Below are 27,704 nucleotides of genomic sequence, written 5' to 3' on the forward strand. Positions count from 1 at the left end.
AAATGCTATAGCAAATTCTATGTGCTCAGAATAAGATTACCTAGCTTGTAGCATACCTCGGTAACCCATAATGAAACTCGGTAAACCCTTCTGTTTACTCCGTTCTTCGACTATTCACTGATAACCTTCTCGGTGACCTCTCTCTGTCTCTATAACAGTTTTCCTACATGCATACACACACATATCTCACATCTCTTGTTGTGTATCTTTTTTAACCCTAAAATCATGCTGTATAAATAGATCTCTTACAGTGGTGATTTAATTCATTGCTTCAATCTTACAAAAAGATTCTTCGAATGAATAACTAAACAAAATATCTCATTGGTTAGATTGACCTTGTGATCATACACAATCTCCTAGTGCAATTTCCAATGCAAAAACGGTTAGATGTGCCTCAATCTTGTAACACGTTTTCATGTGCATGTCCAGGTTCAATGTATCTGGTAAAATGTTTCACTCGGTGAATATCAACTCGGTGAGTTAACTTTACTGCTCGGTAGCCATGAAACATTACTCGATAAACAACTCGGTGAATACTGCAATCTGTGACTGCTTTCTTCTGTAACCGACTGGACTGTTCATACCGACTTCTTTGTGTGTACCGACTGCATGATTCGGTAATACTAACCAACTAGAATATATAGTATGACTTTGGATATGAAACTAATGGCAATTTGATAAGTAGTAACACCTCATATAGTATAATGAAGAAGGAGATTGCAACTACATTTTCAAATAATGAAGCAACTATCAAGGGATTGAAGGTAGACGCCTCTTAAGCCACCATTTTAGAGGTTAGTGGTCTTCCATGAATAAGAGATGAATTTCTCACATCTCCAAACCCTCAGTCAGCTAGAGCAGAATTCCCTTCCCTAGTGAAGTCTTTAACTCAACAACACAAGGTACAAAACATTTGTCTCTTCCTACATTATGGGTAATAGTAACAATTTTAGTTATTTAGTATTTCATCTGTGATGGGAGGCATTCAATGTTATACACAATCCATTTCAAGTTGTTGATTCATTTGAGAGACAATAGGATAGTAAACATGCCTAATTATCTACATCATCATGGTTGCAAAGTACATAGAGAAGAGGAAACTTACCTCTCTATCTCATCACTGACTTGTTTTATTAATTAAAAAAAGCATATCTCTCTATTTTCCAAATGTAACTTGGGATAAATTCAAAGAATGGGATAATATTTACAATAATTTGTTGAGGAATACTGTGGAACCTAAAAGGAATGAGGAAGAACAAGCACCCGAGGATGAAGAAATTGAAACCCTCGTGGGTGAATCCTCAAGGGTTAACAAAGATAACTCAAATGATTCTTCCTCACCTCTTTTAAACCCTAGCATGCATGAAGAGGAAAATGTGGAACAAGGAAATACTAGTGGTAATGAGCCAGTAAGTTCACCCACAACATCACAAGATGTGCTTGTAACCTCTAAAATGACCAAACCGTCATCCTCAAAACAAAAATCCTCTATGAAGAAAAGGAAGGAATCTAGTTCTTCCTCTGCTTTGAAACAAAAAAATCCAAAGCTTGACTTGTCAAGAGAGGAGCGTATGACCACAAGAGAAAAATTTATGGAAGAATCTCGATGGTCATCCCATACAAGGGCATGAAAGAAGGAGTCAGAGGAGGAATGCGAGACTTCCAAGCCAAAGAGGTAGTCTAGGCAACAGAGAAAGAAGGATAAATGGGTTGAGGAGAAGAAGGATTCAAGGAGGCACTATGCTCTCCTTGATAAAAATAAGCTTTTGATAGAGTAAGAAACCCCAATAGCAATTATCAATGTAGAAGACGTTGATTTTGAAAGAGAACATATTGTTGAAATACTAACCACTGAGAGGGGGGATGAATTAGGGATCAATAAAACTCAATCCATTCAACAAATGGCACTAAGACACATATCACTCTATAAAACTCAAAACAAAAACAACAATTCATATACCAATCTAATAAACATAATAATCATATATACACATCACAAACACAGGTATTTGAGTGAAAAAACCCTTGAAGGGTAAAAAACCACTATAAAAATGAACTACAATAAACCTCACTGGCCATAAACCTCACTGTCTACAGTCTATGTCTCACTAACAATCAACTAATATGTCTCACTGGCAATATGAGAACCAACTCAAACTATTTATAGGAGCACCCACTCCATTTACATAAAATTAAGAAAAAAACAATCAAAATATTGAGGGTTACTCTGTTTACAATTCGAATCACTGATTTATCTTCTTTTTATTTGATTCAACAAACTAAAGATTGACAATCTACTTATTTCTCCATTAACATCTATAGAATAGAGAATGAAAGTTTGGATTTCAATCCTCAATGTGACAAACCTTGCACATAAAGCAAGGTTCTTCATTTAAATCCACGTGACCATCACTTTAAAAGCAGTTTTCAATAAGCTGTCATATGCAGGGTGTGACTTGTAGTTGTCTGTCAAACTTTTGTTACATGAAATGGTCATTGGTAATTTAAAATCTAAGCTAATATCTTCATGTCTATGCCATTCAAAGATTAAACATCGACCTTATAAACCATTTAAATGGTTAATAACATTATTGTTTGATGTTATGTTGTCTAGAAGATTTTTTTGAGTTCATGTTGTTGTGAGCAAAGTTACTATCGTCAGTTGCTCTATTCTTGTCGCCATGAAGGCAAAACTTAAAAACCTAATTGAAAATTCTTAAACATTAGATCCCAACTACCTTCTTATCATTGACATAAGATATGAACTGTTAGGGTTCCCACAGATACTGAGAGGGGGGGAGGTGAATCAGTATCTGACCGGTAATGAAATTTTCTTAAAACTGAATATGCAGAATATAAAGTAACAGTATACCGGTATGCAAGAATTAATGCAAATAACAGAATCAAAAGCATCCACATGAAAAGAACACCATAACACAAGATGTTTAATGAGGAAACCTGGTGTGGGAAAAAACCTCGGTGGGATTTGTGACCCACAATATTCACTTACTGGCCAATAAGAGAATATTACTTACAATAGGGGCCTGCACATGCAGGAAGGCCAACTACCTAGAGCTCACTGCTCAATAAGAAGTCACACTGACTTACAATGAGGATTTACACAAATCCAATATTTTGTACTGCTTTACAATAGCATCTTCAATGCCAGATTCAGTACCGGTTCTTGTTCTGTTCTTTACATATACCCTTGACCTACAATTCGCACATTAGGTCTGCCTTATAATTTATTTATTGCATTCTATCCATGTCCTAGAAATGCCTACAATGATCTCTTTTATATACAAGAGTCATTTTACAATTTGCCAAGTCGGCTTACAATGATAAACAAAATATTACATATTAGAAATCCTATCGGCCTTTGTGCCGGTATACATATTTCATCCTGTGCCGGTGTACATCTTTTGTGCCAGTGTCGGTGTAGATTGATTTTGTTGAATCCGGTGCACTATTTTGTTTGAGTAATGCTTTGTCGGTATAATGTCATAGGATTGCAAGGTTGCCTGAGTAATGCTTTACCGGTATAATGTCTTGCCGGTGCCATAGGATTGCAAGGTTGCCATCAATGACAAAACCTTCAATCACACACAATGTCTCATTGGAGTGTCCATATGCCAACAATCTCCCCCTTTGGCATTGATGGCAACACTCATGAGAAATTTCAAAAAGATATCCAAAAATGTGTAGACCAAAAAAAATGTTACCAAAAAAAATGTGAGGGCTCCCCCTGAGCATGTGATCCCTGTGTTTTGAATTTTCTCATCTACTACTCCCCCTTTGGCATCAATGACAAAGGTTAGTAGATTTTGCAGTTGTACCAATTTATAACCTCAACCTTGTAGTTGGGTAGTTATTATCCGAAGAATATCTCCCAAAATTAAGTTTATGCCATCCATAAACTTCTTGCTCTCCTTTATTGCTATCTCAGTTCTGTATATTGTACCGGTGAGATGCTGCAAGTGCTCTACCGGTGTTTTGCTACCTTGTGTTAGTGCCTTTGAGATTTCCTTACGCAGAGATGCTAAATAGTCCAATCTTGGACTTAGTTTAGATCTCAAAATTTTTGCCTTGTTTATTATTTTCTCTTTTTCTCTTTCTAATTTAAGCAATTCTTCCTCAAAATTTGTTATCTTTTCCTCAAAAATTGATAATGTATTGGGTGAGTTAACAAAATTATCAGCAAGTTTATTGATCTCTTCCTGTACCTTGTTCATCTTTTTGTCTACATCCGTGGTCAAAAAGTTTATCTTACAGGTGTCTTTGTACATAGTTTTGTACTCTTTCAATAAATTGCATAGTTCTGGTAGAAGTGTGTCAAATTCCCTGTTACACTTCTTTATTCCTTCCTCAAAGAATTTATGTTTCTCTTTTTCTACACTTTCCTTTACAGTTTCTACCTTTGTTTGCTCAAAATTTCCAGAAATATATTTACAAAGTGTATCCAACTAGCCTAAAGAATCTTTGTTGGCTATATTACAATTGGGAGCTATTGATTTCAAAATTGGAATTGAATCATCTATCGCTTTATAGGCTTGTGAGCTATAATCAGTTGTTTTCTTGATAGATTCGAGCAATACCTCTGTTACATTTGATGGTGACCCAATAAACTGAGTGCCAGTGGAAGTGACCATGTTGGTATTGACCTCTGGTAGGTCTGTTTGTGTCTCCATCTCTTTAAGCACAGTTTTTCCTGCATCATTTCTTACCGGTGGCATCTGTTCTGGAGCCTTTAGCTCTGTTGGTTGCTCTGTTTGTGTTCCAGATTCCATCTTTTTCTCTGAATCTGCTGCCGGTTGCTCTTTGTTTCCTGTTGCCAGTTGCTCTTTGTTATCAGATTTATCTGTGGTATCCTTATCTACCACTATGTTGATTTTTTGAGTATCAACATTCACAGTATACAGGACTTTAGGATTAGGATTATTATCCTCTGTGTCCATGCTCTCAGCTGCCGGTTGATCTTCTGCAGTTGTTGTTTTTACCGGTGGAGTATTTAAAGAAGGTGGGGGTGAGTTGTCTCTAATCTTGATACTTGGTGGTCCACCAACTTTACCTTTCCCTTTGTCCTTTTGATATACCAGAATGGGCTTGGGATTCCTATATTCTTCTTGTTTTTCTTTTTCAACCAAAAATATGTCCCAGCCATTTTCTATTTCCTCTGAAACCTCTGTAACTCTACCTGCCATCAGTGATATTTGCCGGTGTGCAGTGGAAAAAACTGTCCGGTTGGCCTGAGCTATCAAATCATCAATTTCCTTACGTGAGTTGACCGGGTATACTGCAAGTAATTTTTCTATTTTAATTTTCTTATCCAACTCAACTATTCCTTGCCTTCTGGCCTCAAGTCTTTTATATAATTCATCAGAAATTTCATTTAGGACTTGCATCAAAAACTTTTTATACATGTCCATGTGTAATATAACACTTTCCTCAACTTGTCCTTTCTCATCATCTGATAGGGTGTCATAGATTTTCCCTATGTTTTTCAATTTACCTTCCTCTGTGATCTCATTCAGTAATATGTCAAAAGGGGCCAAGTCAGTGTTTGTCTTCTTCTTCTTTTTGGGGGTCAACTTTTTCTTAGGTGTGGCTTTCTTGACTGGAGACCTCACAACTTGTTGCTTCTGTCTTGTCCTTCTAGGTGAAGGAGTGGATACCGGTGAGGGGTCTCTTTTCCTAACAACTCTTTTGAAAGTTGCTGGCATATCTCCTTCTGAGGAGGTATCTACCGGTGATAGATGAGTTTCAGGCTATTGGGCTGCCAACTCTTCTTCTGTTATGCCGATTTTCTTTAGTACATCTTCCTTTATTGCTTTTGCTTGTCTGGTTCCTTTCCTCACAAATGCCTCAACTTTCTTTACTCTCTTTTTAGATTGATTTTGGCTTTTGATGGTCTCAGCACTACCAAATACTTCTTCCTTCGGTTCATTGGGGGCTTCCAGAAGTGCTTTGGCATAAGTTTCCACTATGTGGTCATCTGTTTCATACCCCATCTCTGTAACCCAGATTGTTCTTGGGATGACTACTTCCATCTAGATCTCATCCTTTTTTATTACAAAACATATGTCATCCTTGTATTTGTTGACAATTTCCTGTGATAGTCTAATCCTTTTATTCATTCTAACCTTTAGTGCTTGAAAATACTCATTGATATTCTTTTCTCTGTTTTCACCCATGTTGTTGAACAAGTCAGACAATTGTTTTCCTACCGGTATGTCAAATCCAAAATCCTTGTTGCCTATACTGGGAGCCTGTTTGGTTATATGTAGCATTAAGCATACAAGCAAATTTCCAAATCTAAAGGTTCCTTTCTTATCCTTCTTGGTTTTTGCCAAATTGTCAATTAACTCATCTTTTAACCATTCACAGATATCAATTTTTACATTGTCCTTAACCATGTCATAAGTACTTTTTATGCATAAACTGGAAACAGAGTTAAGCCTATTTGCATGAGTTGCTTTGTAACCTAGAATCATGCTAATGAATCTCACATTTGTATCGGTCACATCATTAACCCTCAATGATCTTTTGTCGGATGTTGCACCAGTTAATTTCATTACTAGGTCATTGGAGACCTTCTTGGTTTTGTCGGGTCTGGTACCGGTGGAAGGTAACCCTATTACTGCTTTCACAGCTACCTTTGTAATTTTATGCACTGAGTCAAGCCAAAAGAATGAGCCATGTACCCTGCTAAGAACTATCCTAACCACTTCCTTGGGAAATTCAGGAATGCAGAGGATTTCAGTGAATCCTAGGGTTTCAACAATTTTATGTTCACATTTCTGGCATTGTCACATATAACAGATTTATACATGTTTTTTATTTCTTCATCACCTAATTCCTCTATGTTGCAATGAATGTACATTCTAGGGTCTTCTGCATAAACAACACCCTTTGGAATTTGGGAAAAAGCACCTGTATTGTCATCTTTCTTAGCTACCTCGAGAACTAGCTCAAACACGGGCCTAGGTCATTTTATAACCTCGACTACTGTAGGGTTTGCTATGAATTCAGGTGTAGAAGAGGATGCCATGATGATAAATACCTTTTTCTGCCTTTGGATGGATTGATTGCTGAAGTGCTTTGCCTCTTTGCTCAGAATGCCTTAGCTCGGAAATCTTCGCGCTCTCTGAAAGTTTGAATTCACAGTGAAATGAAATGGAGCCAAAAACCTTATTTTATAAAGTCTTTTCTGCTACCTACCACATTAATTGTTTGTCGGCGATGTATTAACTCAACTTTATTTGCCGGTAATGAAGGATTTTCAACTTCTTTTCTCTAACCGAGGGAATAATAGCACATGTGTCATTAAATTGCCAAACCCTCAAGATAATTTTCTTCAATTTGATGAAGAACATCCTATCGGTGGAGCATTGCTCTGTCCTACTGGTGGAGCATCATATTGTCCTGCCGGTGAAGCATTTGTTGGTTCTACCGGTGGAGGAGTAACCCCAATATTTAGATCACCTTTTCTAATCCATTGCTTTGAAAATTCTTGCTTAACCTCTTCAACCTTTTCTTTACCTTTCAAGCTAGTACTTTTGTTATCTACCGGTGTACCTTTACTTCTACAGAATTTAGCAATATGACCAATCTTGTTACATGCATAACAAGTTACATTATTTTTCTGAATAGCTTTCCCATAACCTATGCCGGTTTGTGTTCTGCATTTATTTGATAAATGACCAAATCTTCCACAAACATAACATCTTACATTCATTTTGCAATTTTCAGAGTTATGACCAATTTTGTTGCATTTGGTGCATTGACCGGTGGGAGGATTGATGTTTTGATAATTCCTAGATCTACATTCATTTGCCCTATGACCATATTTATTACAGTTAAAGCATTTTCCATTGAATTTGTAAGTATTAGAGGGTCTTACCGGTTTGCTTTGATCCTGGGTATTTGCAGTACCGGAGCTTTCTCCAACTTCAAATCCAACTCCAGAAGTGTCACCTTTGGGTTTTTGATTCTTCAATAAGGTACCAAGTTCTTCTGAGCTTTTCTTGAATTTTTCTTTGTGTTGATTTGCTGTTTCCAATTCCCTTTCCAAGATCTCTTTTTGTCTCATTAGTTCATTCGAGTCATTTTGAGTGTGCATCAGATCTGTCTTCAACATGTCATTTTCATAGCTAAGTCTTGTGTTCTCATTTGCTGCATCACTTAGTCTTCTGGTCAATTCTTCTTCATTCTTCTTTCTGTCCTCAATCTCTTTGCAAAATCTCATAGTCATATCCTGCATTTCATTTTTTGTTGTCATGATCTCTTGTTTCAATTTGCTTATCATATCATTTAGTGACTCATTTTCATCATTTTCATTTTGCAATTTTTCACAAAGTTCTCTTCTCTTGTTTCTTGTAATAGTAAGATTTTCTTGAAGTGCCTGAATAATGTCCTGAGCTGCTTTTAAATCATCTTCTAATTTGATATTTTTCAACTTCTCTGCATCATAGTCAGTAAGAGCTCCTTCAAGTTGCTTCATCAAATTTTCCATCTTTACTGGTGTCAATATCTTCCTCGAGTTGTTAGGCTTCTAAAAATAGAGGACCAGGCTCTGATACCAATTGTTAGGGTTCCCACAGATACTGAGAGGGGGGGGGGGTGAATCAGTATTTGACCGGTAATGAAATTTTCTTAAAACTGAATATGCAGAATATAAAGTAACAATATACCGGTATGCAAGAATTAATGCAAATAACATAATCAAAAGCATCCACATGAAAAGAACACCATAACACAAGATGTTTAATGAGGAAACCCGGTGTGGGAAAAAACCTCGGTGGGATTTGTGACCCACAATATTCACTTACTGGCCAATAAGAGAATATTACTTACAATAGGGGCCTGCACATGCAGGAAGGCCAACTGCCTAGAGCTCACTGCTCAATAAGAAGTCACACTGACTTACAATGAGGATTTACACAAATCCAATATTCTGTATTGCTTTACAATAGCATCTTCAATGCCAGATTCAGTACTGGTTCTTGCTCTGATCTTTACATATACCCTTGACCTACAATTCGCACATTAGGTCTGCCTTATAATTTATTTATTGCATTCTATCCATATCCTACAAATGCCTACAATGATCTCTTTTATATACAAGAGTCATTTTACAATTTGCCGAGTCGGCTTACAATGATAAACAAAATATTACATATCAGAAATCCTGTCAGCCTCTATGCCGGTATACATATTTCCTTTTGTGCCGGTGTACATCTTCTGTGCCGGTACTGGTGTAGATTGATTTTGTTGATGCCGGTGCACTGTTTTGTTTGAGTAATGCTTTGCCGGTATAATGTCTTGTCGGTGCCATAGGATTGCAAGGTTGCCTGAGTAATGCTTTGCCGGTATAATGTCTTGCCGGTGCCATAGGATTGCAAGGTTGCCATCAATGACAAAACCTTCAATCACACACAATGTCTCATTGGAGTGTCCATATGCCAACATGAACTTTGTCACTGCTTTTCAATCTTCAACTCAACCTGTTCTTGTTAACTTGATCTCAAGACTTAATTGATGACAATGATAGTCTTAATCTAGTGTTAATGCACAAATGCCAATTTGAGTTAATTGTCTCCCTAATTGATGAGAAGACATCATTTTCAGGAGCTACTTTGTCATACAATATCTTAGACAATTTCATATTTAATTGTTTACAAAGCAACTATTAAAGTGAATGGAAAAGTTGTAACAACCAAACTCACCATTTTACATCAATGACAAACACATACCAACACATTTGTTTGTTATAAGAATAAAAACGAGGAAGCAAGGGAATTTGAAATAGAAATTGAAAGGGGGGAAGATTACCAAAAACCTAGTCTAGATGAATCTGACCAATAAAGGGAAGATGAGGATCCTTTTGATCCAAGGAAAATACCTCCAAGAACAATCAATCTTGAGGAATAGAGGATCATATCCCCTGTAGAGGAACACAATGATGATGGTGAGAATGAGGAAGAACCCAACATTTTTATTGGTCCTAAGTATTGTATTGAAGGGAAAGAGAAAGTAGAGTTGCAATCAACTCTTCAAAAAATAAAATACTTGGAACAATAGTTGCACGAGTATAAGGAGAGAAATTAAATTGAAGGATAGGGTCCAGGAACTAGAAACATAGTTGATACTACAACAAAAAGATGGAGTTGGAATTCAACATTTGACGAACATGGCCATCGTAGAGCTTCAAAGGAAGGAATGTGCGGTCCCTATGAGCATTAAGGATACCCATGTGCTAATAACCATAGTGACACTTGGTTATGCACTTTGGAAATAATAGATTAAGTTTGCATTGAATAAGACACAATGGGCAAGAGAGAAATATTTGCTTGAGGGAGAGCATGAGGAAGAATTGGAGAATAAAAATGATCAAGCCATGAAATTGTTTGTTAAATTGACATAGATGGTTGATTTCACCAACCAATTGAGAATTTGTCACCTACTTGCAAGAAAAAATTATTTGTTTTCAAATTAGTCAGTTATTGAATGATTTTCCCATCAATATAGTTTCACCGAGGTCATTCTTAAGGACTTATCCTCAAGTTGATACATACATGCAATATCAATTACATGATTTTTATCTTCGTAACTTGGCTATATCCTATAATGCAACATGGAATCCTTTATATTATGTGGGAGACCTATAGCCTAAAGCACTCACATCCTACCTCGAGAATGAATAAGAGTGAGAAGAATTGAATCAACAATATCGAGAGAGAGAGAGAGAGAGAGAGAGAGAGAGAGAGAGAGAGAGAGAGAGAGAGAGAGAGAGAGAGAGAGAGAGAGAGGTTAAAGGTTTTTGCAAAAATATATGACCTTATAAAACAAGATTACCAGATATTTACATCATACATGTAGGGAACGATAAAGGAAAAGACATTGGTATGTATGCAATAGAGGTGGATGGAATTACCTCTAGAACTTAAGTGAAGGGAACCACATTCCTTGTATCATTTTATTGCTCTCAAGTTGAGAGTTAGAAGATATATGTAGTGTCATAAATTGTAACTTGTCAAATTTACACCTCATGTTTGTGCTCCTACTTTAGCGTGTCCTATCTCCATCCCTTCTCTAGGTCCAATTTGACCCTATTCTCTAACTTTTACGTCATGAACAATATTCGGTGGGCTCCATCTTGAAGGTCCCTCTCCCATTTATCTTTGTATTAGTCCTGTTTGTTGGAGGAATAGGGCTTGGAGCACCCTAGTTTGGACAAGGGTGCTCCAAAACACCCTGGTCCCCCTCAAACATGCCATAATTTGAAATGTGGTAGCTCCTATATCTCTCTGATGGCTTCTGGTCCTTGTGGCTACACATGACCATTGGAGATCACCCTAATCAGTACTTTACCTAGTGAACCCTTTATAAAGGCATCTTATCAATTCATTTTCACCTAGAAGAAGCAATTCAGGAGCTACCTAAAGTATTTGTGCATCCATGAAGCATTCATCATCGAGCATTTTTTAAGATTCAAGGTTGGATGTTTATCATTCAAGCATTGTGGAACAAAGTTACATTAATCTTCATGTAAGCATGTGTGTGTGTGATTATGGTTTTTAATGTTCATGTGTTTGTCATGCCATTACATTCAATGTTTGTGATTATATTCAAAGAGTACTGCATCACCATCAACAATTATAGATCCAAGGTATATCTCCTTAACATTTATTTTAGTATTTGCATTATTTCATTCGAGTTTAGTTCTTAAACTAGGGTTTGACTTAGGAAAATCCCTATCCACAACATATTTCTTTTTCTTTATGTGTGTAGGAAATAGGTGCAGGAGTTGTACTCAAGAATTTTGACTATGTCGACAGTGACGAACAGGTTCAGCTTTCGATAATAAAATTTTTGGAGGACCAAGGCAGATTTGTGCTACTTGGTCCCAAAAACTTAGGTTGAACTTTTGGGAATGGGTTTTGAATCTATTCTTTTGCCTAGATCTCGATCTGTGGCTACGTGGGACATCTATAATATTATGCATTCATCAAGTTATTTCAAATATCTCTCATTTTACCCTAATTTCATAAATACATTCTAAATTCGACTAAGAAAGAGGATATACAATAATAAAAATTGAATCCAATCATAATCTCACCCCTTTCCTCATTTAGTTTGAGGCTAGATCTATTGGGTTCAACCCTCTTTCAATGTGATTGGGTTATTTAGTGGATTTACTCGGTCAAACCCTAATTCCTAAATTTCCAACCATTACATTTTGGTGGACCCAACTCCTTGCATGCTTATTTCTGATTTATGATCTTATATCTGATTGATATGAATTTAAATAATAATTTTTTCACTCATAGATCATAATTACATAAATTTACTAATTAATTTCATAAAAAGCCTTATTTATTTTTCTAAATTGACTCGTGGGTTGCATAATTTTTCACTTATATTTTTCATATCTGATTTTAGACACTCTAAATGGAATTTACTAAATTTGGTTTGTTTTCTATTTCACATATGATTACATTTCTTTTTAGTTAAATTTTCACAATCATGTGTTGGATAATGGCTTCTTTAAGTTTATACTACTTTTAATTCATAGTACTCTTGCATATTGCATCTTTAGGGTTTCAAATATATTTCATACTTGCAAAGAATATCTCAAATATTTTATCCATGTTATATGTTGTTTCATGATGGCATTTTTAACAACATGCATTACATGTGTAGATCACATAAAAGCTTTTGTAGACAATCATACTCCTAGAGATGCAATTGAAAAAGCTAACACTTGTACCTCTCCTAGGGTATCTTATGTGAACAAAGAAAGATTCAAAACTCCTATAAATGATCCCTCTAATTGAGAGAAAGAATTTAAGAGCAACATGGTGCCATCTTCTTCTCATAAGCATACTCTCTAGTGCAAGGGGGACAATATCAAAATGTTGGTTTGTCTATCTCTCTAGATCATCCTTATTTTCCTAGTGCTTATCTTAATCATCAACATATTTGTAGAGAATATTATGTTTTGCATTGTATTCATGATATATCTCCTCAAATAACATTAACAAAGGTGAAGCCTTAGATGATAAGAAAAATTTGTCCCAACATATCAAAGAGGATATGAAGAACGGTGATAGAAAGGAAAGTCATCCTACAAAGGATATTCCTTCTTCATTTAATTCTCCCTTTGATCCTTCCATGTGCCTTTACACTACAATTTTTAAAACATCCATGATAATAGTCTTTCTTTTTCATAATTAAAAATTTCTCATAGGAGTGGTTATAATATAATCTCAAAATAAGGTTATAGTGGACAAGGACTTGGAAAACATGAACAAGGAATCAAAGTCCCTATAAACCCTCCTTCACAAGCTAGTACAGAAGGTCTAGGACATCCTCATCTTTCACCTATGGATGATTTCCTTAGGGTGCAAAATATTAAGGTGTATTTTGCAAGACATGAACTTTATCGTCCATCAAAAGGTGCTTCTTCCTCAAATAATCCTTTTTGCTCATATCATCAAACCCATGACCACCATGCCAATGGTTGACTTGAATTTAAAAAAATGAACACACAAACTCGTTGATAATGGAACTATCAAAATCATAGAAGACAATCCTCCTCCTTCTACCAAACCTTGTCCTACATCTCCAGAGACGAGACATACTCCTAATGATGATCAAGAGAAATTGGCTACAAGAATATTTTGGAGATTAAAGTATGATAAGAATGTTGTTTTTCCCTTCATTAGACTTTATCACAATTATAAGAATAAGGAAGGCAACCAACATTTTCCTTTTCATCATAGTTATTCTCGTTGTCTTGGAAATTGTAAAGCCTTTAAAACATTTGTTTAAGACCAATATGATTGAGCTTGCATAGCTCTTATAGTTGATCTTGCACTTTTTCTTGGTGAAGAGGTCATGCCTTAACACTCCATTTGCCTTACCATGTTTCTCCTCACCCTATGACAATAGTAGTAAACTCCATTGGGGGCTATTTGTTATGAGTGGTGATGATTTTTCAATAACAATCATCTTGGGCCAACAGCATAATTCTTCCTTCTCTCCTTGCTTGGTTGGCAATGACAATATATATTCAAATCTATCTTCTTTTTTAAGATTACCTCTTCTTTGGAGCTGAATTGTACATATCTTGATGTCTTTTCATACATTAAAATTTCCTCCATGCGAGTACATGTATGTTCCTGGTTTAGGGCCTTTCTTTGCTTGAAGTGGTGCATCTTCTTATGCATAATTTATCTTTGGAGGTTATGTAATCCTTCTAATTGTCCCTATGTTTGGGGAGCATTGATTTCTCCTATCCTTTTCTAAGGATCCACTTTTCCTTCTTGATTTGTGTTTTCTTATGATGTGATGTCATTCCTTCTGTGAAGTTGTTTGTTTTCTCAAGGATTATCTCTAATGCAATAGGTGTGTATCCTTGTCCATAACATTATCTTCACTTTTCAATGTATAACTATTTTAAATAAACCCTTCACTTTAGGGTCAAAAGTGTGTCATCCTTTATCAAGAATCCCTTTCACTTAGCAATAGAAAAAGGTATGCATTCTCATTCTCCTTCCTCTCTTTTGGCTGATGATGTTAATTTTGTTCAAAAATATCCTTTTGGAGGTAGATGTCTTTAAGAAAATATCTTTTATCCTTATAAGGATTCCCTTTACACTTGTTGCAAGATATCTCTTTTTCAACCATCTTGTTATTGCTTGTAAGAGTTATGCCTCTTTAGCTTGCATTTACAAACATTATCGGCTAAAAGGATATCTCCTTGGTTTTGAAGGCATGTATCCTTGTTTCTAGCTTCCTTAATACGTCAACATAAGACTATTTTGACACCTTAAACAGGGGGCGGGGGTGGGGGTGGAGGAGGGGGGTATCACATATCACCCTCTTTGTACTATAATTTGCATATCTTATATGAGGTGTTCATTCTCGGAACCAGACAAAACAAAGTCTTATATGAGATGCTTCATGCCCGAAACTAGATGCAACATTTTTATATGTCTTACATGGGGTACACATTCTCAAATCCAAACAAAACAAAGTCTTATCTGAGATGTTCCCAAAACTAGGCATATATTTATCTTATATGGGGTACACATTCTTAAAACTAGATAAAACAAAGTCTTATACGTGATGTTCTTGAAACCAGATATTTTTGTTTTCATTTCATGTCTTATACAGGTTGTTGCATGCTTGAAACTAGACAAAATAAATTCTTATACGAGACGCTTAATTCCTTCAACTAGACAACATTATGTGCAATAGGGTAAGTGGAACTAGCAAAACACAACTAGACTATCCTGACTCTCCTCCCCAACATGGATCACCTAGCATAACACATCTTTCCAGGGCACGGTAGCCATCTGCTCTCTTTTCTCTTCCCTGTGAGCTCATATCTTAGCTATTTGTGGATCATGGTTCATTATTTGATGCATACTCTTGCTATTTTTATGTGATCTCTTGTGTTCTTGTGATAGTATTTCGAGAATGATATTAGTGGTTGAGACATTTTGATTAGCGAGCTCCCTTCAACTAGTTGACTTTGAGTGTTCTTGTGTTGTGTGTATTTTGTATTTGTTTGTCCTTTGCATTTTTTTGCATTTTTGTCTTTGTCTTGTTTTGTGTGTCCTTGCATATATTTGTGTGAGTTAAGATCCCAAGATGTGGGGGCTTGGTTCCTCAAAATTATTGATGTCTTATCTCCTTGTGATCTTGCTCGTAATTGCTCCTCTCTCTCATCTTTTGAATTTACCACAAGTGTTTGAGTAGGTTCATACTCCTTTTAAAGTGGGGGCTAAATGTAGTGGCATAAATTGTAACTGGTCTAATTTACACCTCATGTTTATGCTCCTAGTTTAGTGTCATAACTCCATCCTCCATCTAGGTCTGATTTGACCCTATTCTCTAACTTTGATGTCATGAACAACATTTGGTGGGCCCTATCTTGGAGGTCCCTCTCTTATTTCTATTTGTATTGGTCCCATTTGCTAGAGTACCAGGGAACGGAGCCTTGAAACAACACGGTCCTCCTCAAATAGGTCCCAATTTGAAATGGGGTAGGCCCTTTATCTCCCCGATGGCTTCTAGTCCATGTGGTCACACATGACCATTGAAGGTCGACCTAATCAGTAATTTACATAGGGAAACCTATATAAAGGCATTATATCAATTCATTTTCACCTAGAAGAAGCAATATAAGAGCTACCTAAAGTATTTGTGCATCTGTGAAGCATTCATCATCAAGCATTTTCACAGATTCAAGGCTGCATGTTTGTCATTCAAGCATTGTGGAGTAAAGTTACATAAATTTTTATGCAAGCATGTGTGTGTGATTAGGGTTCTTCATGTTCATGTGTTTTTTATGCCATCATATTCAACATTTGCGATTATATTCAAAGAACATTACATCATCATCATATTCAATAGTTATTAAAGTATTTGCATTATTTTATTCAAGGTTAATTCCTAAACTGGAGTTCGACTTAGGCAAACCCTTATCCGCAACATCTTTCCTTCTCTTACTGTGTGCAAGAAATAGGTGTAGGAGTTGTACTCAAAAATTGCGACAATGTTAATAGTGACGAACAGGTTCAACTTTTGACAACATAAAATTCAGAGGACCAGGCAAATTTGTGCTACTTGGTCCCTACAAATCAGGCCAAACTTCTGGGACCAGATTCTGAATCTATTATTTTTTCCAGATCTTAGTATGTGGCTCTATGGTACATCTGTAGCATTTCGTATTCATCAAGTTACTTCAAATATCTCTCATTTTGCCCTAATTTCGTAACAACATTCCAAATTCAACTAATGAAGAGGATAATAAACAATAATGATTGAATCCAATCAGAATCTCAACCCTTTTCTCATTTAGATCGAGGCTAGATCTATTGGGTCAATCCCCTTTCAATGTAGTGGAGTTAATTGGGTTATTTAGTGGATTTACTTGGTGAAACACTAATTCCTAATTTTCCAGCCATTACAATATATAAGAGCAGTAGAGCAAAGAGGGATTGCATGACTACCACTGCAATTGCATCCTCCACTCGTCCTTTATCCAATACCACATTAGATAGGGCACCATATGATATATGTAGAGAAAGAAAGGGAGTATTGGTAAAAGATTGCTAACAATAGAGGCTTCTACTCCCATCAATTTGTAGGAGTAACCTAGACCATAGATTATAGGGATGATTTTTCAGGACTTAATCTTAAGGACTGGTTTGCTTGAGGACAGGAAAAGGGTAAAGTTGGGGGTGTGATGAGGTCTATTAATGTCCTAGGTTTCCTGGTTATAGCATTGTATTAAGTTCACTTGTTTTTGCTACTAAAAAAAATTTTCTTAGACTCATTATATATGCTTAATTACCTTTAAAAACCATATTGCTAACTAATATGGATTATTGCTATTGATGAATGTTACATGTTGAATCTCATGGATGATAGTTCATATGGATTATTGCTATTGTTGCACTAACATGGAAAAGGAAATATGAAGTTGGTTATAATCAGTATGTTGTTGGTACCCTATGTTTCATCCACAATCAAAGGAAATGGAGTAATACCAACAAATGTGGAGCAATAATATAGAGAAAGAGTTATGGACAAGGAAGAGTGCTTATAGAGTTTGTTTCTTCAAAAATTTGTGGATAATTCCTACATCATAGAAACCATGAGAGTTATGCTTCATTATTCCTTAGTTAATAGAAGGGCCATGTGCCTTTTCTTGTGTCATTACTTAATAAAGGAGCCTGTCTTGGGATGGACTCCTGTAGTGTAGATTTTTTATTTCTGGTTTCTTCTTAGAATAATTCGCCTTAAGTCTCAAAGAAATGTGACAAGTGGTTAAGAGTCAATTAAAGGGAGTTAATGTTGTGCTTCCTCACAATGCTTTAAATAGAGATTTTTTATTTTGGACAAGTGGTTAGAGAAGATTATTGTTAGAACTCAGTTTTATTTGTATCCATTGACTACTTTATTCAATGCAAATCAAATACATTATGTCCATGCTATATTTATTGCAAAGTTATTCTCTGTTGTTCTGAATAAAAGTTCATAATAATGGAAGGATGGTTATTCTATAAATTAATTAATGCTATCTTTCACGAAAACCACATTCCTCAAGCAAGGGTGCATGCATACAATATATAATCTTTATTAGTTCATGATTGTTATTAATCTATAGTTATTAACAATACTTAGTAATATAATCATAATTAGTTATTTGGTTGCAACTATTTCAAGTGTTAAATAAAGTAATATCTGTACCCATAGCCACTATTGTGTCTACTTCTATATTACTCACAAAGTCAATCATTGGTACTGTTGTGTTAGTTGGTTTCCACTGTGCTTGGTTTATGCTTTCATAGATGAGTTTGTTCTTTTTATGCAATGATAGAAACTTGGGAACCCCTTGCTGCACATACAGTGCTAGTACCATCTTTGAAAATACATCCCTGGTTGACAACTAAATGATCCTCCACTTAAGTCATATTGTTACCCCATTGAATACCTCAATCAAGCTATGTGCATGATAAAATACACCGACTAATTGAACACGTAGAGACCAATCAATTCTCTTGCATGGGACCACATTTCAATTAAGAAACATAAGGCTATGGATCCACAAAGCAAGCCTTTCACATTTTTTGGGTATTTGGATGATGTCAAAGGGTGTAAACTTCTCCAGCCAACCACTCATGAGTTGTTCATTAAAAGGAGTGTTCATTTTGAGGAGAGCTCTATCACATTGGAGACATTGCATCATGATAATAGTTATTTAGAGGATCTTAATCCTCCTAATCTTGATGAGGAGTCTTCTTTCTCCACTTCAAGATGGCGACAATGGTCATGAGGATTCACATTCCTCTCATATTCATCATTCAGAGGTTGATGATTCTTCTCCTGACTCTCTAACCTTTGTGCCTCTTTGGGCTTGACAAACATTCAAGTGAGTTGGTGATTAGGTGGGTGATGCATCAGACAAAACAAGAATAAGATCATAATTTAAGCAAACTCCACATCTCCTCATTGCTTCAGCTTCTAATCCATAGTCCTTTCGAGAAGCTTTAGGAATTCCTAAGTGGGATGTTGCAATGTAGAAAGATTTTAATTCCTTAGAAATGAATCACACAGGAGATTTAATCCCTCTTCCTAAGGGAAGGAAACTTGTTCGATGCAAGTGGATCTACTAGATTTTTTTTGCAATAGATGGTTTAGTTGATAAGTATAAGGCTTACTTGGTAGCAAAAGGATTCTCCTAGGTTTCGAGGATCGATTACTCTAAGACTTTTGCATTAGTTGGTAAGATGAATTCCAAACGAGTTATCCTTTCTATAGCTACAACCCATCGTTGGGAAGTTCATAAAATGGATGTGAAGAGTGCCTATCTTCATGGGGACCTTCATGAGGAAATCTACATGGAGCAACCATAGAGTTTTTTTTAGGATCCCTCGTATGTGTGTCAACTTTGCAAATCTCTCTATGGCCTCAAATAGGTTCCTCGATCTTGGTATACCAAGATGGGCTCATTCCTTTTAATAGTTGGTTTCACTTGATGCCATTTCGATCCGAACATATACATTCTACAACATGATGAAATTCTCACATTTCTAGTTCTTTATTTTGATGTCTTATTGATCTAAGGGAGCTACTCATGTCCACTCTCATGGCACTGAAAACTGTTCTACATGATAGATTTATGATGTCATAAATGGGTCTTTTGCATTACTTCTTAGGGATTGAGATCACTCAGTGAACTTCAGGTATCTTCCTTGGATAATCCAAATATGCACTTGATATGCTGTCCAAATTTTGCATGGCTGACTCTAAGCCTTGACTAACTCTATTTTTTTGAGGGGTTGAACTTGAGGCTAAGTTCTCTTCACCCTTGTTTGATGGCACTTTATATCGATAGCTTGTTGGGAATCTTATCTACTTGACTCATACAAGACTTGACATTTCATATGTTGTGGGCATGGTCTCTTAATTCATGCAAGAGTCACACGAGTTGCACTAGAAAGCAACTAAGTGTATCCTCCACTACATTTAGGGTACTCAAAATTATGGAATTCAATATGAAGCAGGCGTGGATATTGACTTGGTGGTATATATAGATTTAGTTTGGCCATGTGATTCTTAGGATCTCAAGTCTACTTCAGGATATTGCTTCTCACTTGGTTTCGGTCTAGTTTATTGGTTAAGCAAGAAGAAGTTTGCAACTGCTCTTTCATCAACAAAGTCTAAGTATCAAGGGGTAGTTAATGCTACCAAGTTGAGGCTATTTGGCTTCAAAATATTCTTGTTGAGTTTGGTATTCTAGTTAGAAAGCCTGCCATTATCTTTTGTGATAATCAGAGTGCCATACAAATCTCAAGAAATCAAGTTCATCACCAAATGTCGAAACACATTGATATACATATGCACTACATCTGGGAGCTGGTTTAGGAAGGGATCATTTACCTTAAGTATTGTTCTGCATCGAAGCAAATTGCAAAGATCTTCACCAAACCCTTCATTGAAAGCAAGTTCCTTCATTTTCGAGATTTTATTGGGATGTGATAGGTGTCCACTTCAAGAGGGAATTCTTAGTCCGTCATTTTTATCTCTCTATTTAGGTGGGTCTATTCCTCTTGTTGGGGGGGGGGGTCTTCTCTGGGGGGGAATTCTATGTACATGTGCACCTAAAATGGCCTCATTTGTAGGGATCCATATTTTCACCCACCTAAGTTATGCTTAAGGGGGGTGTTAGTGCAGGTTTTTATTTTTCCATATGTTAGGGGATATTTGTTTTCCTACACATTATTTAAGCCTTCTTAGGTTATCAGGAGTGGTTAATACAAGGACACGTGGCAAAATACTTCAGCTACATCTGCAAATCCCACCTACTCATGGGTAGTTGAGTTACACACCCTCTTTTGGCTTGTTGTGCCACCTCACATAACCATTATTTTGTCATTTCCTAAGTGGGTTATGGGGTAGCTGGGTTTCGCACCCTCTTTTGACTTTATGTGCCACCTTTTTAACTCTTTTTTTGTTTTCATGTAAGGAAGTTATGCCACATGTTTTGGCATTTACCAAGTAGGTAAAACCTCCCACTTTTTTATGGGGACTAGGAGTTAATGCACCTCTTGGATGTATATTGTATTATTTTTCTATATAATAAGCACTATACTCTCACATTCATTAGTTCAATGATAGCTTGGTGACAACGTTCTCAGAATTCTCTTATCCGTCTCTATTTTATCTCATTTTAGATTTCTCCTCATATAGCTATTTTGTTCTTTGATCATTTGTTTCTTGGAGGTGCATGTGATCTACGATCAACATCAGATCCTGGCTCGGTTCTTGCTTCTTGCAAAATCTAACAATTAGTACCATCAAATAAGGGGGCTTTATTCGAGAAGGATCCTTCTAAACAAGCTGTGTGTTCTTTATCCAAGATCTACTTAAGATGATTAAGCCTTTTCAAGTACCAAGATTTGATACCAATTGTAGAACACAATGCTACTATTGAGAGGGGGGGGGGGGGGTGGGTGAATCGGTAGTACATAAAACTTTTAGATCCTTATACAAGTAAGTATTCTCAATAAATTGAAAAACTGAAAAATCAGCACTGAAAAAGAATGCAACCACACATAAGATCCAACACATATGAAATACATAGAAAAATCAGAATGGGAAAAAACACGGTGAGAAATGTTGCTAGGATCTATTGTCTTAATCTAGCCTCACAAAAAATCTGTACAATAATTTAAGGGTCCCAACTCCAAGGAATCACCAAATTCCTTGCTTGAGAACATCAACTCTTACAATCACAATCTTCTTATTCTGAGCACCAAATCAAAATCCTTGTGGCACCAACCAAAAGGGTTCACAGAAGTTTGTTATTACTGATTTGTAACATTACATTTTACAACTATAACTTTGAAGATATATAAGCCAAATGTTATTCATTGCATATCATCACCCTTTAGATCTATTTTATACATAAGCACATTAACAATATGCAAATAACTCTTTACAAACTTAGTAAATTATTGGCAACCTTCAATTGACCTACTCATACAACCTCAACACAAATTTAACAAAAGAGACATACACTATTTTATGTAACTACTTTTGTTCTTCTTTTAATTTGATTTAATTCATAAAGGACTTGTTTCAATTTTCAAAACAATATGATATACTCACAACACCTTATACTTTTATATTGCACACTCAATGTAGTCCCATATGATTACCAATCTTCTTGATGATGAATTTCAATGTCTTCTTTTATCTATTTCATCACAGTTAAAGAAATCTCTAAACTTGCACCTCTACCTTCATATCTGTGGACTCTACTAGAAAAACAATGTTACTGCAACTCTCCTTAAAAACCAATGCCCAATCGGATGATAGTTATAAATTAGTTCAAAAGCATTTTGCAACTGTCCCAGACAATTAAGTCAACCCATCAAACCAATCACTTTAACATTCTTTGCATAAAATAATTTAATTTGTTCTTCCTTCATCAAACTTCCAAACAATTTTAAAAAAGTTTATAGTTGAATTCAATTGTAACTAAATCATGCCTGCCATATAATAAAAGTAGACTTGTAATACATTAATTGCCGATCAATATAACAATGAATTTGGCAGACATCTTTGTATTCAAATTGGGAATAATTTATGAAATCTAAGAAACATAGATCTTTGAGGAAGTTCAAAGGCAACAATACTTCAACATTGAAATATATGATGACTGAAATGTGCCAAATATGAACATTACTAGATTAATGATATGATTAGACATAGACATATAAATCCGAGGTATTCTATATTCATTCATATTAAATTGTATTAGTTCATGCATATTAATTTGATTTCATGAATTTTGATGAACATTTTCATATCTCTTTTTGACATATTGTTGTACAGTTCTATTTGACATTAATGACAAATCAAACTAGTCTAATAATTATTCTACATTTTGTTGTTGGTTTGATTAAGTTGATGATTAAATGCAAGAACTAGGTGGAATGACAATAAATTGACCAAAATGAACATAAACAATAAGCTACATAATAGAAATGCAAATGTCTGAAGACAGATCTAGAAATGCGTTACAAAGAGGAACCCATGTCTACAATTAGGGCTTGAAAATCTCAGACTAGGTCACTAAGCGCCACTATCAAGAGTTGTCTGAGTCAAATTTGAAGTGTCGATTCCAAATCAAGATGCTTTGTAGATCATGCTCTTGAAAATTCAGTAGAAAAGTGTTAGATACTAGAGTGGGTCAATAATGTTTAGGGTTTTTTGCTTGTTCAAAATCTAGAACTGTGCATCTTAGTCCCCTCTTTGTAAATCTGCAAATTTTTTCCATCAAATTTGTCACCTACACACAAAAAATAGGGAAAATGTGTTTGGTTGTATAGGGGTTTCCCTAAGTCAAACAAACCTCATGTAGGAATTAATCTCCACTGCAACAATGATAATTGGAAATAGAGCTTATGCTTGGTAGGGCAGAGGCTAAATTTGAAGTAAGATATTGGATTAACAAGATTATGCCTTAACCTTGATAATGATGGTGATCTAATGTTATTTGGATAGAACCCTCAAGGGTTTATGCAAGAACATGACATGATAAGACAAGATCAATCATGAAAATTCACTTGCATGAAGATCATTGTAGCTTGTTGCTCCATAATGTCAAATCTGAAGAAATTCACTCACAATGCTTGCTCTTGGATGTACTTGAATATGTTTGGGTGAAAATGAATGAGGAAAGATGCTCTTACATAGGGTTCTCAATGTATTTCATAAATAAGGTTGACTTCCAATGATCATATTCAAATCTCGAGACTAGATAACAACTAGTGGGAACCGACACAACAACACTTAAATAGTAATGCTAATAAATGTGTTGACATATGAACTTAACTCTGGTATATTAAATCTATCCAGTCTTATACTTGGATAAACGTAGTATTACAATATCAATAATGTAAGTGCTATTCAAACATTAATTCAAGGCTCAAATTTCAACTCTATTAATGTTTTGTTGTTGCTTGAATGACATTGAACATTATTATAGCCATCATTAGATTCATTTTGTATTATGAGATGGCAAAGTGAATTAATCTAAAAATCAATTATGTCCTTAATGAAATACTTATCTATAAAATTACATTATTGACTTTTAAATTATATTTTTTTTGAAAAAAACTCACTAAATATATTTAATCATATGTTTTCAAAAATTGATTTGCAATTATTGAATTGAATGTGCTATTATCTAATATAATTTTATTGTTTATACAAACAACGACTAACAAGAATTTAAGTCATCTATGATGATGACTCTCAACTAGCACAACAGTATCATATTTATGCAATCTAATAGCCACCGACTTTTATTCAACCATAATTTCAATTATCAAATCATTCATATGAAACAAATACAATTGATCTTAAAATCATATTCTACTTATTTTAATTAGAACTAGTTGTATTCACAACTAATATCCTAAATTAAATACATAAACTTTTGAAAAAAAAACCGAGACAATGCATTTTCTTCTTTAATATAAGCTTCAACAACTAGCCTACAAACAATTTACTCCGAAGAGAACGGAAATGGCTATGCAGGGGACCAATTTTTGTTGTTCTCGACTTCGAATCCTGCAATAAAATACAAATGGGATTTGGTGACAATAACGAAGCAGGGTTAAATTTACATTAAATAAATAAAGACAAGTTGTAGCTCCAATCCACGCGGAGGTTTCACGTGAAAGGCATTTGGTTATCGATTGGCCACAAACATGGAACATTCCATTTGATGACATGGCCCCAAAATAATCCAAATTATTCTCTGTGAAAATTCGTCGCAATAAGCCTTTGAAAAACATCGATCGTCTTGGCAAAACTTCAAATGTTGGACACTAGTTTTTAACCCCGCCAAATCAATTTGTTTTGTTCTTTAAATTTTTCTTGAGTTTGCTTGGGAAGGGAGATTTGATTAATTATACAGAGACTTTCGAGCCTTGAAATTGCTGAGATTGAAAGAACTTGTTTAGTGAGATGGATGAAGTGAAGGGCAAGGTGAAGGGATTGATGAAGAAAATAAACAACCCATTTGCAGCAGGATCTTCTTCGTCGAAATTCAAAGGGCAGGGTCGAGTGTTGGGTTCGTCTTCTTCAGACGGTACAGCCCAAAATAACGTACAAAGACATTGGCAATCGTCAACACCATCGTCGGACAACAGGCCCAAAAATCCTCCTCAAAACAATAGAGCAGGTGCAATGGATGAAATTCACGAACAAAGAATTCCAGAGCCGGATTCTCATCTTAAGGGTAAACAAATCACGGGTTCGAACCCCAAGCCGCAGGGTTTTGACCCTTATGACAGTTGCATTTCCTCTCGAGTTGCCCCCAAATCGGGATCTTCGTTGGACATGTTTCAGTGCCCTATCTGCAACGACTGGTTTAAGTCCGAGAAAGAAGTTTCAGACCATGTTGAGAATTGCTTAGAAACGAAGCAACACCTCGAAGATGATCGGGCAGGGCGCCCAACGGATTCAAAAACAACTAACTTAAAAAATCGGGTGGACGTTTTCATGTCTGGGAAGCCCTCCGATAAAACCCTAGAGGTGGTACTCAAGTTGCTTAGGAATATTGTGAGTGATCCCAGCAATGACAAATTTCGAAGGATCAGGATGACTAACCCTAAAATTCAGGAGACTGTTGGTTCAGCTGTTGGTGGCGTGGAACTATTGGAATGTGTTGGTTTTAAATTCCAAGCTGAGGGAGAAGATATGTGGTGTATTATGGAATTGCCATCTACAGATGAAATAAGTATTGTTACCGATGCAATTGGTCTCCTGGAGCCTCACCTGCCCTCGCCAGTTACGACATCCATGTTGGCTACCAGTCAGAACGGAGATCAAGTCAAGCCAGGGAAAATTGACAGACAGGTAGGATTTTTATTTTGCCACGATTTCTCTTTTTTGTTTTATAGGAAAAACAGTTTTTTTTTGACTTAGATGCCGAGGGCTGAGGTTTGAGGGTCCTTTCTGTCATCCTTTTAAAACCTCCCTGGTACTTGGAAGCTACTGAAATCCCTTTTTCTTATTATAAGAACACCTTTTTTGGCTTCTCCTGGACTTCTGCTAGAGTGTAATCCTTGCGAGCCTTACAACAGCCAAGCAATCTATGTGTGACCTGCAGCGTCATTGACCTTGGCATCATCTTTTTGAATCAGTCTGCAATTTATACATATGACTGGAACTAGCGGATCATGAAACATTTGCTTGCAATCAAATTTATGGTTTTTGTTATTTCAGGCTGCTTCCAGCTTTATAAATGGTTTTCTGAGTTCTCTATGTAATAGTATATATAGAGTAGCAATTTCATCAACCTGTTCGGATTCAAGAACCAGAGTTAATGTTTTCCTGGAAACTGACGATAGACTAAACAATTTCCATTTTGGCTGGATGGTTGTTTAATGCTATATTTCATTGCTGTATGCATTTATATAGTTCCTAAATAAAGAATGCCTATTGTTCCGATTATGTTCTTGTTTTTTGGTAATATAAATGCACATTGCCATGGATGTTGCCCATTTGTTCTGGGGTTCTTTGCAAAAGGACAGGGAGGTTGATTGGGCATATTGATTCATCTGGTCATTGTCATGGCCGTTTGTCTCATGCTACTGCATATCTTGTTGTACTCATGTCTTGCAGTCCAGCTAGAGTTCTCCTGGCTTTCTGGAGTTAAGTGGGTAGCTCTTCCTGTGATGCCCCCATCTAAACTCATGAACCAAACGTAGATAATGAACAACAACAATAAATATTTGTTAAGTGAGAAAGACATTCATGCGATCAGTAATAATTAACATAAGTAATTTCCTCGAAGATAATATGGATTGATGTGTCAAAAGAATAATACCGATGGGACAATTAAGAGAAGACAACAACCACGGATATGAGAATATCGGGATTATGCAATGATTACAAAGGCAGTTGTAAATTATGGTTAAAATGGGTATCTCTTTTATATCCTATTTGGATTGCTCAGTATGAGCGATTGACCTTGAGTCAATAGATTGGTTGCACATAGAATACGTTCCAGATCAGAGAAGCCACCACTGTGTTGCAGGTATTTTAAGTAAATCAGGAACAGCATCATCTTCATTCATCACATGTGTAATATACAGATCAGAAATAGTGTTTCAGATTATCATTATAGGCCTACCATAGCATACAGGATAGTGCATATTTCTAGTAATTCCAAGGAAGACATCTCTGCATACTTATAGAATCATAACTGGAACAATAGATCATCAACCGGATCAGCGATTGGAACATATACTATTAAGCATAGGTCATATTGAATATCAGAGACAGCCACTGTTAAAATTGTCTTAATCATAAAGGAGGCTGCATCATTATTGTCATAAGATCAGCTTTACATACTTGAACGATAATCTTACCATTGTGCATTAAGCAGTGATATATAGAGCAAATCTTCTTACATACTTTTAATTGATTGTATCAGAAATAGCAATGATATTGTCTCATATATTACACCCTTTGAATAACATAAACATTATTAGGGGTATCATAGAATAACATCCTTTGTGTCATTTGAGATTTTGAGGAAAGAAGTCTCTTGCAATCGATTGATTTAGTTAATGGTTCCCTAATTCATAAAGAATAACAAA

At 35.8% G+C, this 27,704-nt stretch overlaps 1 protein-coding gene across 1 annotated transcript in view; it reads left to right on the top strand.

The window, feature by feature from the left end:
* Positions 1–24,618: 24,618 nt before the first annotated feature.
* Positions 24,619–27,704, top strand: part of LOC131038217 (plant UBX domain-containing protein 2) — a 66,757-nt gene continuing 63,671 nt past the window's right edge. Inside the window, exon 1 of the mRNA XM_057970571.2 lies at positions 24,619–25,956. Within this exon, the coding sequence (XP_057826554.2) occupies positions 25,063–25,956 (894 nt within the window). The 5' untranslated portion in view covers positions 24,619–25,062. The remainder of the gene's footprint in view (positions 25,957–27,704) is intronic.

Source organism: Cryptomeria japonica, chromosome 10, assembly GCF_030272615.1.
Source record: "Cryptomeria japonica chromosome 10, Sugi_1.0, whole genome shotgun sequence".
NCBI classification, from domain to species: Eukaryota; Viridiplantae; Streptophyta; class Pinopsida; order Cupressales; family Cupressaceae; genus Cryptomeria; species Cryptomeria japonica.